Raw genomic sequence first — 13645 nt, 5'->3', positions numbered from 1 at the left:
GGGCCTGTTCTTGGGCTGCCACCAGCTGATAAGAGACAGGAAGTGTACTGGCTTCGAATGGCCTTCCTGATAACCCTGGCAGTGCCCGCCACCCCTCCCTGGCCCCACACTCTTATCAGCAGCAGCAAATGTCAGCTGTGGGTTGAGAGCCCCACACTGACCTCCTGACCCTTCAGTGTTTGCAAACTGACACTGAGGTAGAGGCTTGGGATGAAAGCAAACCCACTCCTGCCGGCCCAAACAGGCGTGGGCCACAGGAGCAGGAGGAAGGCACAGCTCAAAGTCAAATCAAGGGGAAACCAGAACAGGTCTCCGAGGGACCCAAGGACAGTGCAAGAAAGCAGTCCCAGGTCCATGTCTAAGGACTTGAGCATCAGGTCAACAGTGGGCCGTGCCTAGTCCTGGCTGCAGCAGATCCCTACCTTGTGGGGCTGGAGCCCTCCGGTTCAGACTGGATGGGGCACACTGGAGCTAGTGAGCAGCAGAGGCTAAAGCAGGTTAAGGATTTGATGGACAACTGTCAAAAACCCTGGACATAGGACCACCATGGCATTGAGAGAAAAACCTCAAAAAACACCTTTTTCTTTAAAGAAAACAAGTTTTATTTTTTATAATCAGAACATTCTAATAAAAATATTATTATAACATTACTCCCTCTGTCCTCCAGGCCTTGACTAACAGGCATGCTGTGGAGTGCCTACACACTGGCTCCCTGAGGTAGGTGTGGAGGGACCCACTGCCCAGCCTGTGGGCAGCCCATGCTGCCAGAGATGCCCACTCCTCCCCTCCCAGACGTGTGTGGGCTGGACCTTCTCCCTGTGCAGCTAGGTCATGCTCCAGACTGGTACAGGTGACAATGGGGGGCTGGGTGGGCACAGAGCCTGCCTGAGGGGCACAGGGCCAGAAGAAGGCCCCCATGGCACAGCAACAGACACCTGAGAACTCGCCCTGGCAGGCACCTCTGCAGGTGAGGTGGGCAGCATCAGCAGACAGGAGCCCAGCCCCCTGCAGGGCTGCAGTTTGTGAGGGCAACCCTGCGGGGGAGGGGCAGCTCCATCAGTGACACCGGCACAGAGAAATACTGTCAACTGTCTCCACAGGGAGCTACTGACCAAAGCCAGTCTCTAAGTAAAAATAGGTTTGGGGCTCTCGGTGCTGATGGTCTTGCCTGCACCACAGAAAATTCCCAGCAGGACATGGCACAGTGCTTCGGCTGAGGGCACCTGGGCGGGGTTTCGGGAACCCGGATCCACCAAGAGGACAGTTCCCAAAGAGGAGGGAGGACGTCTTATGCGTCCCAGAGTAAGGCACCTAGCACAGAGTGGCTGCAGAACTCCCAGAGTGTACCTTCCTTCTCAGGCCCTTCCTCAAGCACGGCAGGGCTGCAGAAGAAGCTTGCTGGTGCCTTCAGGGCAGGTGGGCCCCGGGGCCTGAGGAGACCCATGTGGTGGTGGCTCCCAAGGCTGGCAGGTGGTGGCTGTGGCCCTGTGCAGGACGCGCCTCACTGCATCCTGTCAGGCTGTAGCTGAGGTGCCTGGTACTGCACGAAGGTGGTGCCTGCAGGTGCCGTGGCAGACAAGGCTGGGGGAATGGCGGCAGGGTAGCCATAGCCCACGAAGCTGGTGGCCGTGGCAGGCGAGGCGGCGTATGGGTACTGGTCGTAAGTGGCTGGAGGGTACTGAGCGTAGGCTGGGCTGGCTGGTGTATACTCAAGGTAGGGCGAGGACAGTGACGGGACAGGGGTGGCAGGGATCACCACGCTGGGCTGTACAATGGCTGGTGGGTAGATGTAGTGGGGAGTCAGCCTGTGGGCCAAGCAGAGTGTCAGTGGTTGCAGATCCGTGCCCTGCTCTCGCCTATGTACCTGCTCTCACCTATGAACCGTCTACAAGACAGGCACAGCGACCGTCAGGTGAGCACCAGCCCAGGGCCTTTGCGTAGGCAGTGCCACCATCCATAGGCTACTTAGCATCACTTCTCATGGTACCCTCCTCCCCAGACTCGACTCCCACTCTCCCTTAGAACCCACTTAGGACACGGTGAGCTACAGAGCTCAAGGCCTGTGCAAACGCTCTGGGAATGGTATAGCTCACAGGTCAGGCACCTACCTATCCCTCCCAGAGACACCCACTACCTCCCCAACACCCATCAGGACAGGCACACCCACTGCAGGTCAGGGGCACAGGGCTCCTGGGGTGCTTGTGCCCTGCTGAACAAGATTCTCCAGAGGCCTTATCCACTGCCCTACGAGCAAGTCCATTTTAAAGTCAGAAAGGCCAAGTGCCCTGTGCCAGGTGACCACACAGGTCCTGCGGCTTATAACATAACTGGAAGGCCCCTGTCCCGTGCCCCAGCCCCTGTGGAAATGCACTTGGGTGCACCTGCTGCCCTCGGCTGTGGCCTCTCCCAGGAAGCACAGCACCACTGCAGCAGAAAACAGGCTAGGTAACAGGGAAATGACGCAGAAGGCAGTGGACCCACTGCTAGGTGCTTGGATGGCCAGCCTCCTACTGAGCAGGCCTGGTGAAAGAGCTGAGCCTCTCTGGGCCCCAGGCCTGTCTGAAGCAGCAGCACCCCTGCCCCGTGTATCAAGGTCCAAGAGACCAGGGCTGCCCAAGGCTGTCCTAGGGAGGTGTGGTGCGGGGGCCGAGGGAAGAGGCAGTTCTGCTGAGGTCTGAGGTCACATGTGCATGATTTAAAACAAGACCTCTACTCATCAGTGACAAGAGCAGCATCCCAGCACCCACCAGTCATAAGTAGACAAGTGATACGTGGCCTGCGTGTGTAGTAGAGCGTTGGCCAACCATGGCCAGCGGGCAGCAGAGCGGCAAGAACAAGTACCACACAGGAGCGCTGGAGCAGAGTGTGCAGGAAGGCACGCTGGAGCAGAGTGTGCAGGAAGGCACAGACGGGCGCCAGGTGTCTTCCTGGATAGTCTCCACGTTATGTAATTGAGGTAGGGTCTCTCACTTGAACCAGACCTATAGATTCTATAGTCTAGCTCTGGGGACCCTGTCTCTCGTCTTCTGCGTGGTGGGATTACAGGTGAGCTGTCATGTCCACCCGGTACTTCCTAGGTTCTGGGGATCTGAATTGTGGTCCTGACACTTGTGCAGCAAACATGTTACCTAATGAGCCACCTCTCCCCAGCCCCAAGAGCAGCCTCTCACAGCGCACTTACTAAAGGGACAGAGGCAAGGCGGGGCAGAGCTAGAAGAAACAGTCCGGGGTGCAGGCAAGAAGGCATCCCTGACCCAGCTGTGACTTTCACTCTGTGCCCATCACCCTCCTCACAGCTCCCCTCTCCAGTTTCAAAGTGCATGGGCAGCTGACCAGATGTTGCCAGGACGACACGCACCAGCACTGATTAGCATCCTTACATCCCATGGGCATCTGACTGCAGCTTTAAGGGCAAGCAGCCTATGACAGGAGTCCCAGGGAGGTGTGTGCCCTCCCTGGCTGGCTGCGGTACTCTCTTGATGGGAATGGCACTGATGTGGATCCAAACACTACCTCTGAGCTGCATGAATCCTCTAAGACTCATGCCAGCACACAGCTGTGAACAGACACATGGCTGGGCTCTGCAGGACAGGAGCCAGAGCTCAGGCAAGGCTGGGGAAAGTAGGCTCTGAGAAGACAGCAGGGAGGAAGCCCAGAAGGAGTGAGACTCCTCCCCCAGAACCACTCAGCTGCCCCACCAGATCCTAAGCCCTAGCTGAGACCAAAGCTGCACAGCAGCAGAGTCCTCAGCACCCAAGACTCCCCTGCCTCCATGTGGGGCCGGGACCGCTCCCTGCCCTGCTCACAGGCCCGACCCTCCTGAATCAGAGCCGTGGTAGAGGGTGCTGCTAATGCCTACTCCCTGGCATCAAGACAGGGTCCTGACTGGGTCTGAGGCCTTCCCAGAGAAGCGCAGCTTATCTTGGTGCCCCTACCTGGGTGTGTGTGTATGTGAGGGAAGTCCCCCTACCTGAGCGGGTGGGGTCTCCCACCCCCAACCCTAAGACTCAGAAGCATTCACCAGTTTGAGGCCTTGAGAGTGCCATGTTCTGAACTTCCCCAACCATGAGTAAGAGGCAGGGAGACACCCAATACCTCTAGGGGTGGCACTTGCTAACACAGAGGCTTCTCGAAGAGCCAACCCACCCGCATTCGAGGACATGTGCCCCCAGCTGAGCCTAGTTTCCCACATGCTCTGAATGCTGGGGCTCACCCGCATCTGCTTATATCACCTCTACTTGCCTTGAAGCTCAGTCAGGTACCACTGTGACGCCCGACACCATGCCATTCCAAGACACAGACAGGTAGAAAGGCCCAGAAGCTTGAACGGCCCACTAAATCACCTTTGCCACACTCCAATGGAACGTGGTCTAAACCGTCACCTGTGGACACTTCAGCGGGATGGTACTGGTAGAGAACAGGAACACAGCTAACATCTTAAACAGAATTATCCAGCTTCTAACACCACATGCAGCCATGTAGAGTCAGCTCTCTGCAGTAGGACCCTACTACTGGAAGGCCACCACAGGCACTCAGCCAATGGCAGCACAGCTGGGACAGAGAACACTCTGCACAGTCACATTCTATATTTAGTCTGCACTTCAAGACCCACCTGGGTGCTTATCTGCGCCCAGTCCAAGAGTGGCTGTGGTCCCTGGCTGCGCACTTACTACAAAGCCCCAACCCTTCCTGCCTGAGACCTGAACTGTGCGCGTGCGCTCGCGCTGTGTGTGTGTATGTGTGTGTCCGTGTGTGTGTGTCCGTGTGTGTGTGTGTCCGTGTGTGTGTCCATCCAGAGACTTTCCTAGTGCCCCTCAGTCAGACTCAAGAGGTAAGAATGCCAGCTACCTTGACCTTCATCAAGCCCAGCCCAGCAAAGGCACCAAGCCTCTCAACCACCACATGTCAGTGAGAGTGCTCTGTAGAACTCAATGCCCTCCATGTCTCAGTGCACCACCCACACAAAATGCTCCAATGCTGCTGTTACTCTCCCTCCCTCCAACCCCTCTGGGCCAGTGCACTGACCCTCTCACATACCATTTCAAAGTGTCTCAAAGATTTCAAGACCCTGTAAATGCAGGGACCAGCGCCTTCTAGCACCTCCCTACTGGACTAGAAGCAAATGCAAATGGTTTCTGTGCTTCCTCCATGGCAGCCCACACCTACCTCTCCACTTGAATCTCTCCCCGAATGCCTGCTGTCCTGGACTCTGCCCACTCCAAGGTGTTGAAGGTGTTGGCACTTGGGGCACACAGCCCGAAGTTTTCTTGCCCTAACACCATCCCAAGGGGCCTCCTGTCCCTGTGTTTCCTTTCCGAATAAAGCCACCCCATTTTTTACTGTGTACCTATATGACCAACAGGACAGAGTTTGCTTGTTTCCAAGGTCTCCACGGGCCCAGCACAGCACTGTGGATCCCTGAGCACCCCGGACAAGCCAGAAGACCCAGTCCTGAGAGAGGGACAGGCTTAGCCCCCAGCTGGGCGATGAGACAGGCTGAGTTCTGCTTGTCAGGCTCACAGCAGGCAGTCTGACCTGATAGCCGCAGTCCACCCAACAGCTGCCTGGTTCAGCCCTACGATGTCCTTATCACGGCCCTCCTTATCACGGCCCTCGCTTGAATAACACGCCCTCAGCTGCTGGATCCTCAACCTGTGTGGGAACCCCATAACTTTGGCAGAACTAGGGCCTGGGGAATGCCAAATGGACAGAGACCTTTCACACCCAAGTCTTGGGGGTTAGAACCTAAAGGCAGGGTGACCCACAAACTCCAGGGTAGCTGCCACTCCCAGCTCAGGGGGCTCTGCCATGGAATTCTCAGGCTCAGTCCCAAGCCATCACCTCCTCACACCCAGAGTTCCGCTTCCTCAACCTCTTCGGGGAACCTTTTGCCCTTTCTCAAGCCAGGGTGGTCCCGAGACAATTAACCCCACCCCTATGTAGCAGCAGCAGAAGAGTCCCAGGCCACAGACCAGCAGGGGAGTCTAGGGCTGACAGCTGAGCCATGGGAATCTATCCCACTGCAGTGGCGGAAGAGGTGGCCTCTCCTTACACCAAGTCCAGAGTGAGGATGATGAGTGAGCAGCCAGAGCCCCGCCTCACTCAGCACCGAAGACCCGGGTCCAGACCCCACCCCTATCGGAGTCTTCCCTGGTCTCAGCTTCCCAACCAGGAAACCAAGATGCCACAGGTACATCCCCTGGACTCCTGGCTACCCCAGAAGAGGGGTGGGAACTCTGTGGTGACACTTACGGCATCTGTTTCCCCACCCTGAGCACAGCTACCACACATGGCAAGTACTGGAGTTGACGGTGAACGGTGAGCAGTGCCGGTAGAGGCCCTGGCCCTGTATGTAGCCAAACTCAGAAAAAAAACAAAAAACAAAACAAAACCAACTCACTGGCTGCAGCCCAGGGGGCCACTTCCCGAACACAAAGCCACTGCCGAAAATAAAAATGAAAAAGGCAAATGAACCCATTTCACCTTTTCCTCTCCCTGGAGGCCTTGCACCACGATGCTGGAGGCATCTGGCAGCTGACCAGTAGGCCCAGCCTTGGGGTGGTGATGAATGTGTGTGTGTGCGTGTGTGTGTGTGTGGTGTGTGGTGTGTGTGTGTGTGTGGTGTGTGTGTGTCAGCCTGGCAGGCCTCCTGGGAATCTCCGGTGTGTGTGTGTGTGTGTGTGTGTGTGTGTGTGATGAATGTGTGTGTGGGGTGTGTGTGTGTGTGTGTGATGAATGTGTGTGTGTGTGGTGTGTGTGTGGGGTGTGTGTGTGTGTGGTGTGGGGTGTGTGTGTGTGTGTGTGTGATGAATGTGTGTGGGGTGTGTGTGTGTGTGTGTGTGTGGTGTGTGTGTGTCAGCCTGGCAGGCCTCCTGGGAATCTCCGGTGTGTGTGTGTGTGTGTGTGTGTGTGTGTGTGATGAATGTGTGTGTGGGGTGTGTGTGTGTGTGTGTGATGAATGTGTGTGTGTGTGGTGTGTGTGTGGGGTGTGTGTGTGTGTGGTGTGGGGTGTGTGTGTGTGTGTGTGTGATGAATGTGTGTGGGGTGTGTGTGTGTGTGTGTGTGTGTGTGATGAATGTGTGTGGGGTGTGTGTGTGTGTGTGTGTGTGATGAATGTGTGTGGGGTGTGTGTGTGTGTGTGTGGCAGCCTGGCAGGCCTCCTGGGAATCTCCGGTGACTTGGACACCAGTTCTCTGGGTTCCACAGCTGGTGAGTGTTAGCGCAGGTGAATGCAAACAGGGAGAGGACGGGTTACTGTGGGAGCCAGCTGGGAACAGCAGGTCCACCTGCACTGTCTAAACCCCATCTCCTACATACTTTCAAAGTTGTACACTGTGATGGCCTCCTCCTCCTAGGCCAGCTACTGCCCACTCTGGCATCTTGGTCTTCTCCCCAGGGCCAGGGGTCAGGTGATTCCACTGTCTCAGGTGGGACGGTTGCTGTCCCAAGGGGAGGCCTGGCTCAACTCAGCTCTAGAGGGATACCCTCAAACAAGCCCAAGCCTCGCCCTCGGGAAGCAGGGGCGCTGCTCTGTAGCCCAGGGATAGAGAGCTTGTCTGTCTAGCATGCATACGGCTAGAAGAACCACCTCCAGGGAAAGCAGGAGAGTGGAGGCAGGAGAATCAGAGTTCAGCTTGCCGGGCTGTAACACCCTGTCCTAAAAAAGAAAAAGTGACGGCACATGCCTTTGATCCCAGCAATCAGAGAGGCTGGGGAGGCCCACTGCAGGCTCCACACCAACCTAGGTTCCACACCAAGGCCTGTCCCAGAAAGGAAAAAACAAACAAAAACAAAGAAGACCTGTGTTCTCTCAGCTCAGCTCTCCAGAGGGGTGGTATCTGTCACTGGGAGCACACTCTGGCCGGGGTTTGCGCTTACATCACCCACAGCCCCTCCACAGCTCTCTACCATCCTGTGTGTTCCTTCAGCCCCATCATGCTGCAAGGCTCATGGCAGGGAGCACTGTGGTCACAGAGCAGAGTTAGGGGCTCTGGCCTGGCTGCAGATTCCCTCCCACTCCCAATTGACGCGGAGCCTGGAGGGGTGGCCAGGGAGCAAGGCCTGTGCTCCAAGGGACGCCTAAAGTCCTGGGCCAAGATCATCAAGGGGCCAATGGGCCACCAGGTGGACTTCATGCCGAGAACACATCTTTGGGGCTAACAGCCTCTCCACGCCATGGCCTTAGAGGTTCCTCAGGCACGTGGTAATAACTGAACTCTGAGAGGAACCTAAGGGCGCCAGAGGCTAGCTTCTGTCTGTCACAGCAGACAAGGACAAACAACAGGTGCAGCAGCATAGGCTACACGCCCTCTGGGAGGGTCAGACATGACAGCCCACGCCTGCTGCCTCCAGACAGGCTGCCAAACAGGAAGTGATGATGGGGGAGCAAGCAGGGCCACCCCTAAGCACCCACAGGTGGTGGGGCGAGCATGCTCGTACTGCTGCCCTGGGTCTGGCTGTGTGCCTGCCTGCACTTCTAACTCTTCACTGCCGGCAGGCAGCCCTAGTCAGGCCCGAGACAGTGTCCCACACCTGCTCTACTGAGGCCTCACTATGCTCAGTGAAAATAAGAGCCCTCTCTGAAGGCACAGGAGCAATGCCCCTCCCCCAATCTGCCCTACTCGGTGTACTGTCTGTGCAGGAAATGTCGGGTACAGTGTGGGGCCCTGTGGGACCTAGACACCACAGCACTCATTTGTACCAGTGCGGCACAACTAGCCAATCAGATTCAGCACACATTTCCTGAGGAACAGCCCTGAAGCACCGTTTTACTATGTAGTCCTTGCCATGCTGGGTGCCCATGTGGGAACGCCCATCTCACTCAGAGCATCTGAGTCAACGTGTATATTCCCACCACCACCACCACCCCTCCCCCAGACTTTGAGAGACAGACTCCTCCCCAACACCTCTCCTCAATCCTCATGCACAGGCCTGATGTCATGGCGTCAGGACAGACATCTTCATGTGCGTACCAAGCCTATCCCACAGTGAACACAGTCTCTAAAACAATTCCTGCAGGAAAGCCCAAACCAGGGAGAGGATGCTGTATGCCGTTGGTCTCAGAGAAAGAACACATGCATCCAAGAGCTGTCCCATGAGGCTCTAGGAAGGGAGGCATGGGCCCAAGTGGCCCTTGGGAGAGGGCAGACCACTCACCTACACGGTTCCCAGCTTAGGCCACCAAAGCTCACTGCTGGGCCTGGGCAGGCCATCCGACCCCCAGCAGAAACCCCACAGCTTTCCACAGCCTTGGGATCACATGTTCCACACACCACGATCAACTAGTCATTCATGTGGCCTGGCCACCATCACTACTCTACAGAGGTGTAGCCTGACACCCAGCACCTGGGGACCATGACCTGACCTCAACCCTCAGGACCCGACTCAGTCGTGGGGACAGAGTGTGATGGGAGTAAGCAGGCCATCTTGTCACAGAAAGGTTCCCCCCTGAAAAGCAGAGAGCAGCCTTCGGGAGCCAAAGGCCAGGAGAGGCTCTGATGGCTGCCAGGCTGGAGACAGGCCTCAGTTTCCATGAGGCTCAGGCTGAATCTGGGCAGACACCCTTGACCCTGGGGCCTCTGACAAACCAAACCAACACTTAACCAGGGTGGGGATATCTCCACTGTGCGGCCCTCCCTTCTCACCTGCATTACTGTGCCCCAGGGCTGGTAGAGACCCCCTTGCTGGATGGCCCTGGGTCACTTATCCCCACAAGGGATTACCACACAGGCCCGGAGGCTGGAAAAAGCTACTCAGTGGCTGAGAAGGCTTCACCAGATAGGCCTTGGCCCTCAGATACAGTTACATGATGGACAAGCACAGGCTGTACAGCCAACAAGGTCTATTCCAGAAGCAGGCATGCAGCAAGCTGGTGAGGACTCTGCAAGCAGCAAAGCCAGAGACTCTCTCAGTCTTTCTAAGCCACTGGGTGGTTCTGACCAGACAGAGCCTCCTCTGTGGTCTGGCCAGCCAGTGGGCTGTGGGTCTTCAGAATGTCAAGGGCCTAGGAGTGTATAGCCTGCAGGCTCTGAGCTGCCAGGGTTCCAGCTCCCCGGCAGCCCCAGGCTGACAAAACCAACCGCTGAGTCAGGCCCAGCCAGGCAGGCCAGATTGTTTGTGAAAACAAAGGGGGCTTGCCTGCTGACAGCTTAACTCTGCCTCCCAACTGGGTATCAACAGCAACTGACCCAAGCAGCCAGGCCTGACAGACCACCCGGCCCCCCAGAGTCTGGCAAGCTCAGAACAACATGGGATATTCCTCAGAGGAACCCACGGATCACTGGCAAGGAAGACTGGCCAGTCCCTTGTGCCCACTTGTCTGTTGGTTTGGGTCTACACTGCTTGACAACCCAATCAACACTGTAAGGCCACTTTGTAGTCAGTGTAGATGACCCGGCTACTAATCTAGCTACGAATCACTGTGGCCCAATGCCAGATGCGCCCCCGAGTACCAGGGCTCCCAGAATCTGTCCACCCCCAAAGACAGCACTGTGGCCCTGAGTTCAAACCTCACCAAATGTGTAAGTCACTAGCATCTGAGGAGAGCCTTTCCCAGAGCATGCTGTCCTGAAGTGCTGTGTCCCCATTTTCCAGAAGGCAACTAAAGGGGGCATGGTCAGAGTAACAGACCAGACCTGTGAACCTAGATCTGAGGGTCACAGAGTCCAAGCACTAGTGATCGTGAGGCAGTGATTATTCAGAGCCTGTGGGGAGGCCTGGTCCCAGTGTAAACAGTAGTCACTTATACAGAGCTCAGCCCCAGGAGCACAACAAGCTACCAGAGAGCAGGCACTCTCCTCACAGCCAGCAGGGAGAAGCTAAAACAAAGCTACCAAGGCTGGGTTGTCCCCACAGTTCCTTCCAGACAGCCTAGAACAGGAAACAGATCCCAAGGGAAAAACGACCTGGAACAATCTACCACAGTAGCACCCCAAGTTCCCCACAGACAACTCCTGCTCAGTCACATCAATCCCCAAGGATGGTTGTGGAGAACCCTGGTGCCGCCCCACAGGACAGGCACATTTGGAGAAAGCAGGCGCACCCTCCCCAGTCACTGTGCTGGCCAAGTGCAGCTCCAGCCCCAGCAAATGCCCCACTCTACTCCACGCCCCAACCTTGGACACCAACCCGGCAGCTGGGATGGACAAGCCTGCCACCGCAAACAAAAGGTGGGGTCTGTGTCAGAGTCCCCACCCACTGGCTCATTCCCAGCCAGTCTACACTGGACAAACAGACCAAGTACCAGGGTCCAACTTTTGTGTCCCTTAGGTGTGTGGGTCCTTCCCCAAGCAGCTACAAGGCCTGTCAGTCTTCTCAAGACAGAAAGCAGGGGAAGGACGGGGGACGACACAAAGCAAGTGACTCACACAGAAAGCCAACCAGTGACAGTCACCTACTACACCATTCACAAACATCAAACCTCAGCCGGTACAGACCCACAGTAGCTACCCTTCACGGCACCTGCCCACATCAGAGAGCACCCCAGGAAGAGCCCAGCCCACCAGGTCCAGACCTAACATACACCTCAGAGGAGCTGCCCGCACTCGGTGTGTGTGCTGAACTCCCTACACGCACTACACAGGTAACAAGTGGGGGCACAGGTGCCCGTGTGACACCTGGCCAAGGCGGTGTCACTTAGGTCGGGGCGAGGTATGCACCAGGCTTGAAGACATGGGTTTGAGAAATGCAGTTAAGTCTTATCTCTTCCTCCACACCCCCAGTACACAATCTAATTTCTCAAAACAGCCATCCCCCCCCAACCCCCGCCTTTCAGCTCTGAGACTGAGAAGCCCACAGCTCTCCCACCTCAAGGCTTTCTTCCCACCCACAACCAGCTAAATCCACTCACCCGTAGGTGCGCTGGATCAAGGTGGGGTGTAGTTGCTGCACACCAACGGCAAAGCCTAAATAAAACAAGAGGGCAGTTAGGACCAGCATACTGCACCGGTAAGCTCCCGGGGCCCACACACAGGGAGGGCAGAGTAACACATGCCACTGTCTTAGTCACAAAGGACAGCTGCCTTCCTCTCCCATCCCAGCCACCACCTTTGCCCCTGCTAAGTGAACCCTCAAGAAGCAGTCAAAACACATCAAGTCCACAGGTTGTATCAGTCTCTGGATGTCCCCTAACCTCCTGCCTCGGCATCTGACTTCCCCCCTCCCCGAGAGCAGGAGACATTTGAAAACTGGTATCCTTGACCATACACTGCAGAGGGAGGAGGATCAAGCTCCCAAAGATTAGGGGTGGTTGTCCTGGGCTGCCTCTGAAGGCACATGACCGCTGGCTGCCACTCTGGGACAAAGGGGTAGCTGGGGCAGCGTTTTTCCATCAGACAGATACCAAAGCTGAATATAGAAACAAGAAGGGCTGGAGAGAAAGCGCAAACTCTCACCCGTCTGCAGGCTCCTAGGCTTGGCACCCAGGTAGGCCAGGTTCACGTTGGCCTTGCGGCCATCGATGATAGGGTTAGGGTCTTTGCAAGCCCTATCAGCTGCTGCCCGATCTGCCATGGTCACCTGTAGGAAAACAGAGGGTCAGGGGCTTCGGTGGCTGGCTGAGGGAAACAGGGCACAGAAGGAAAGAGGGTTTTGCCCGGGCATCGGGCCCTCTGGGTCTTTCTCCTCCCAGGAGAGTATCTGGTATTTAGGACCCTTGGGGCACTGTCTTCTCTGCCTCCAGGACTGCAGCTCCTTCCCGAGTTCAAGTTCTGAGTGCCTTCAAGGGCAGCGACAATCCCCTGGGAGGTGGAGTTAAGTGAACCCCAAGAGGAGTCGTCCCCCCCCCCCCAACCCCGGTTGCTCTGGCCATCAGTAAGTACCGTTAACTTTCTCAGAGAATTAGTTTGGGGACACTAGAGTGGAAGGAAGTGGGAAACCGTCTTCAAGTCGCTGGCGCTAAAGCTTACGCTTAGTTGGGGCGGCTGGAAAGTGTGGGGGAAGGGCCGACGGCCCCGGGAAGCCCCGGAGTCCCGGCTGCGCGCGGCGGGTCTGGGAGGCGGTGGGGGAGGGGCGGCGGCAGGTGCGCGCGCCGCGGGCACTCACGAAGCCGTAGCCGCGGGACTTGCCGGTCTGGCGGTCGGTGATGACCACGGCCTCCTCGATGTCTCCAAAGCCCTCGAAGTACTTTCTGAGCGATGCGTCGGTGGTGTGGTAGGGCAGGCCGCCCACGAAGATCTTGGTGAACGTGGTGTCCTTCTGTGAGCCGTGCATGGCGCTGGGGGCGGCGGACGGCCGCGGAAACACACTCGGGGCGCACGCGGGCTGCAGCAGCATTGGGGCCGCCGCTACCGGGCCGGCCGGCGCATGCGGGGGTGTCGCAGGCCGAATCCGAGTTCCCCACGCCGTTCCGCGCCGCTCCTCGGTCCGCGGCGAAGCGTCTACTCCGCGCCCTGCGAGCCGCTGGCCGCCTTTGTAGCCGGCCACGCCCCGCGGCCACGCCCCCCGTTTCAGACACGCCTTTGAAAGCGGGGGCCGCCGGGAATTGTAGTTCTAAACACGTCCCTCGTGCAAGACGCCGGGCCGGCGAGCGAGGTCACTTAGCTCCTGCGTGCTCGCCGGTATCTACTTGTCTATCTCGCGGGGCGCCCGGTCCGGCGGACTCCAAGCGGTGCTTGAGTCAGTGGCTTACCCCCGAGCGCCTAAGGGT

At 57.2% G+C, this 13645-nt stretch overlaps 1 protein-coding gene across 4 annotated transcripts; it reads right to left on the bottom strand.

Annotated features, from left to right (window-relative positions):
- Positions 1-578: 578 nt before the first annotated feature.
- On the bottom strand, positions 579-13404 carry Rbm38 (RNA binding motif protein 38). Of its 4 annotated transcripts, XM_063284292.1 has the most exons (5): positions 13042-13404; positions 12651-12737; positions 12393-12516; positions 11849-11903; positions 579-1805 (listed from the first exon to the last, which is right to left on the bottom strand). In XM_063284292.1, exons 1-5 carry the CDS (start codon positions 13270-13272, stop codon positions 1502-1504), a joined length of 801 nt encoding a protein of 266 aa, XP_063140362.1. In that variant the 5' UTR covers positions 13273-13404; the 3' UTR covers positions 579-1501. The 4 variants fall into 4 exon arrangements, with proteins under 4 accessions (XP_063140362.1, NP_001385880.1, NP_001385881.1 ...); NM_001398951.1 differs by lacking the exon at positions 12651-12737 and having other exon boundaries at positions 13042-13383; NM_001398952.1 differs by lacking the exon at positions 12651-12737 and having other exon boundaries at positions 13065-13383.
- Between the last annotated feature and the right edge of the window lie 241 nt (positions 13405-13645).

Source organism: Rattus norvegicus, chromosome 3 (genome assembly GCF_036323735.1).
Source record: "Rattus norvegicus strain BN/NHsdMcwi chromosome 3, GRCr8, whole genome shotgun sequence".
Lineage (NCBI taxonomy): Eukaryota > Metazoa > Chordata > Mammalia > Rodentia > Muridae > Rattus > Rattus norvegicus.
Note: the sequence above shows the minus strand (reverse complement) of the source record. Positions and strands in the feature narration are given on the sequence as shown.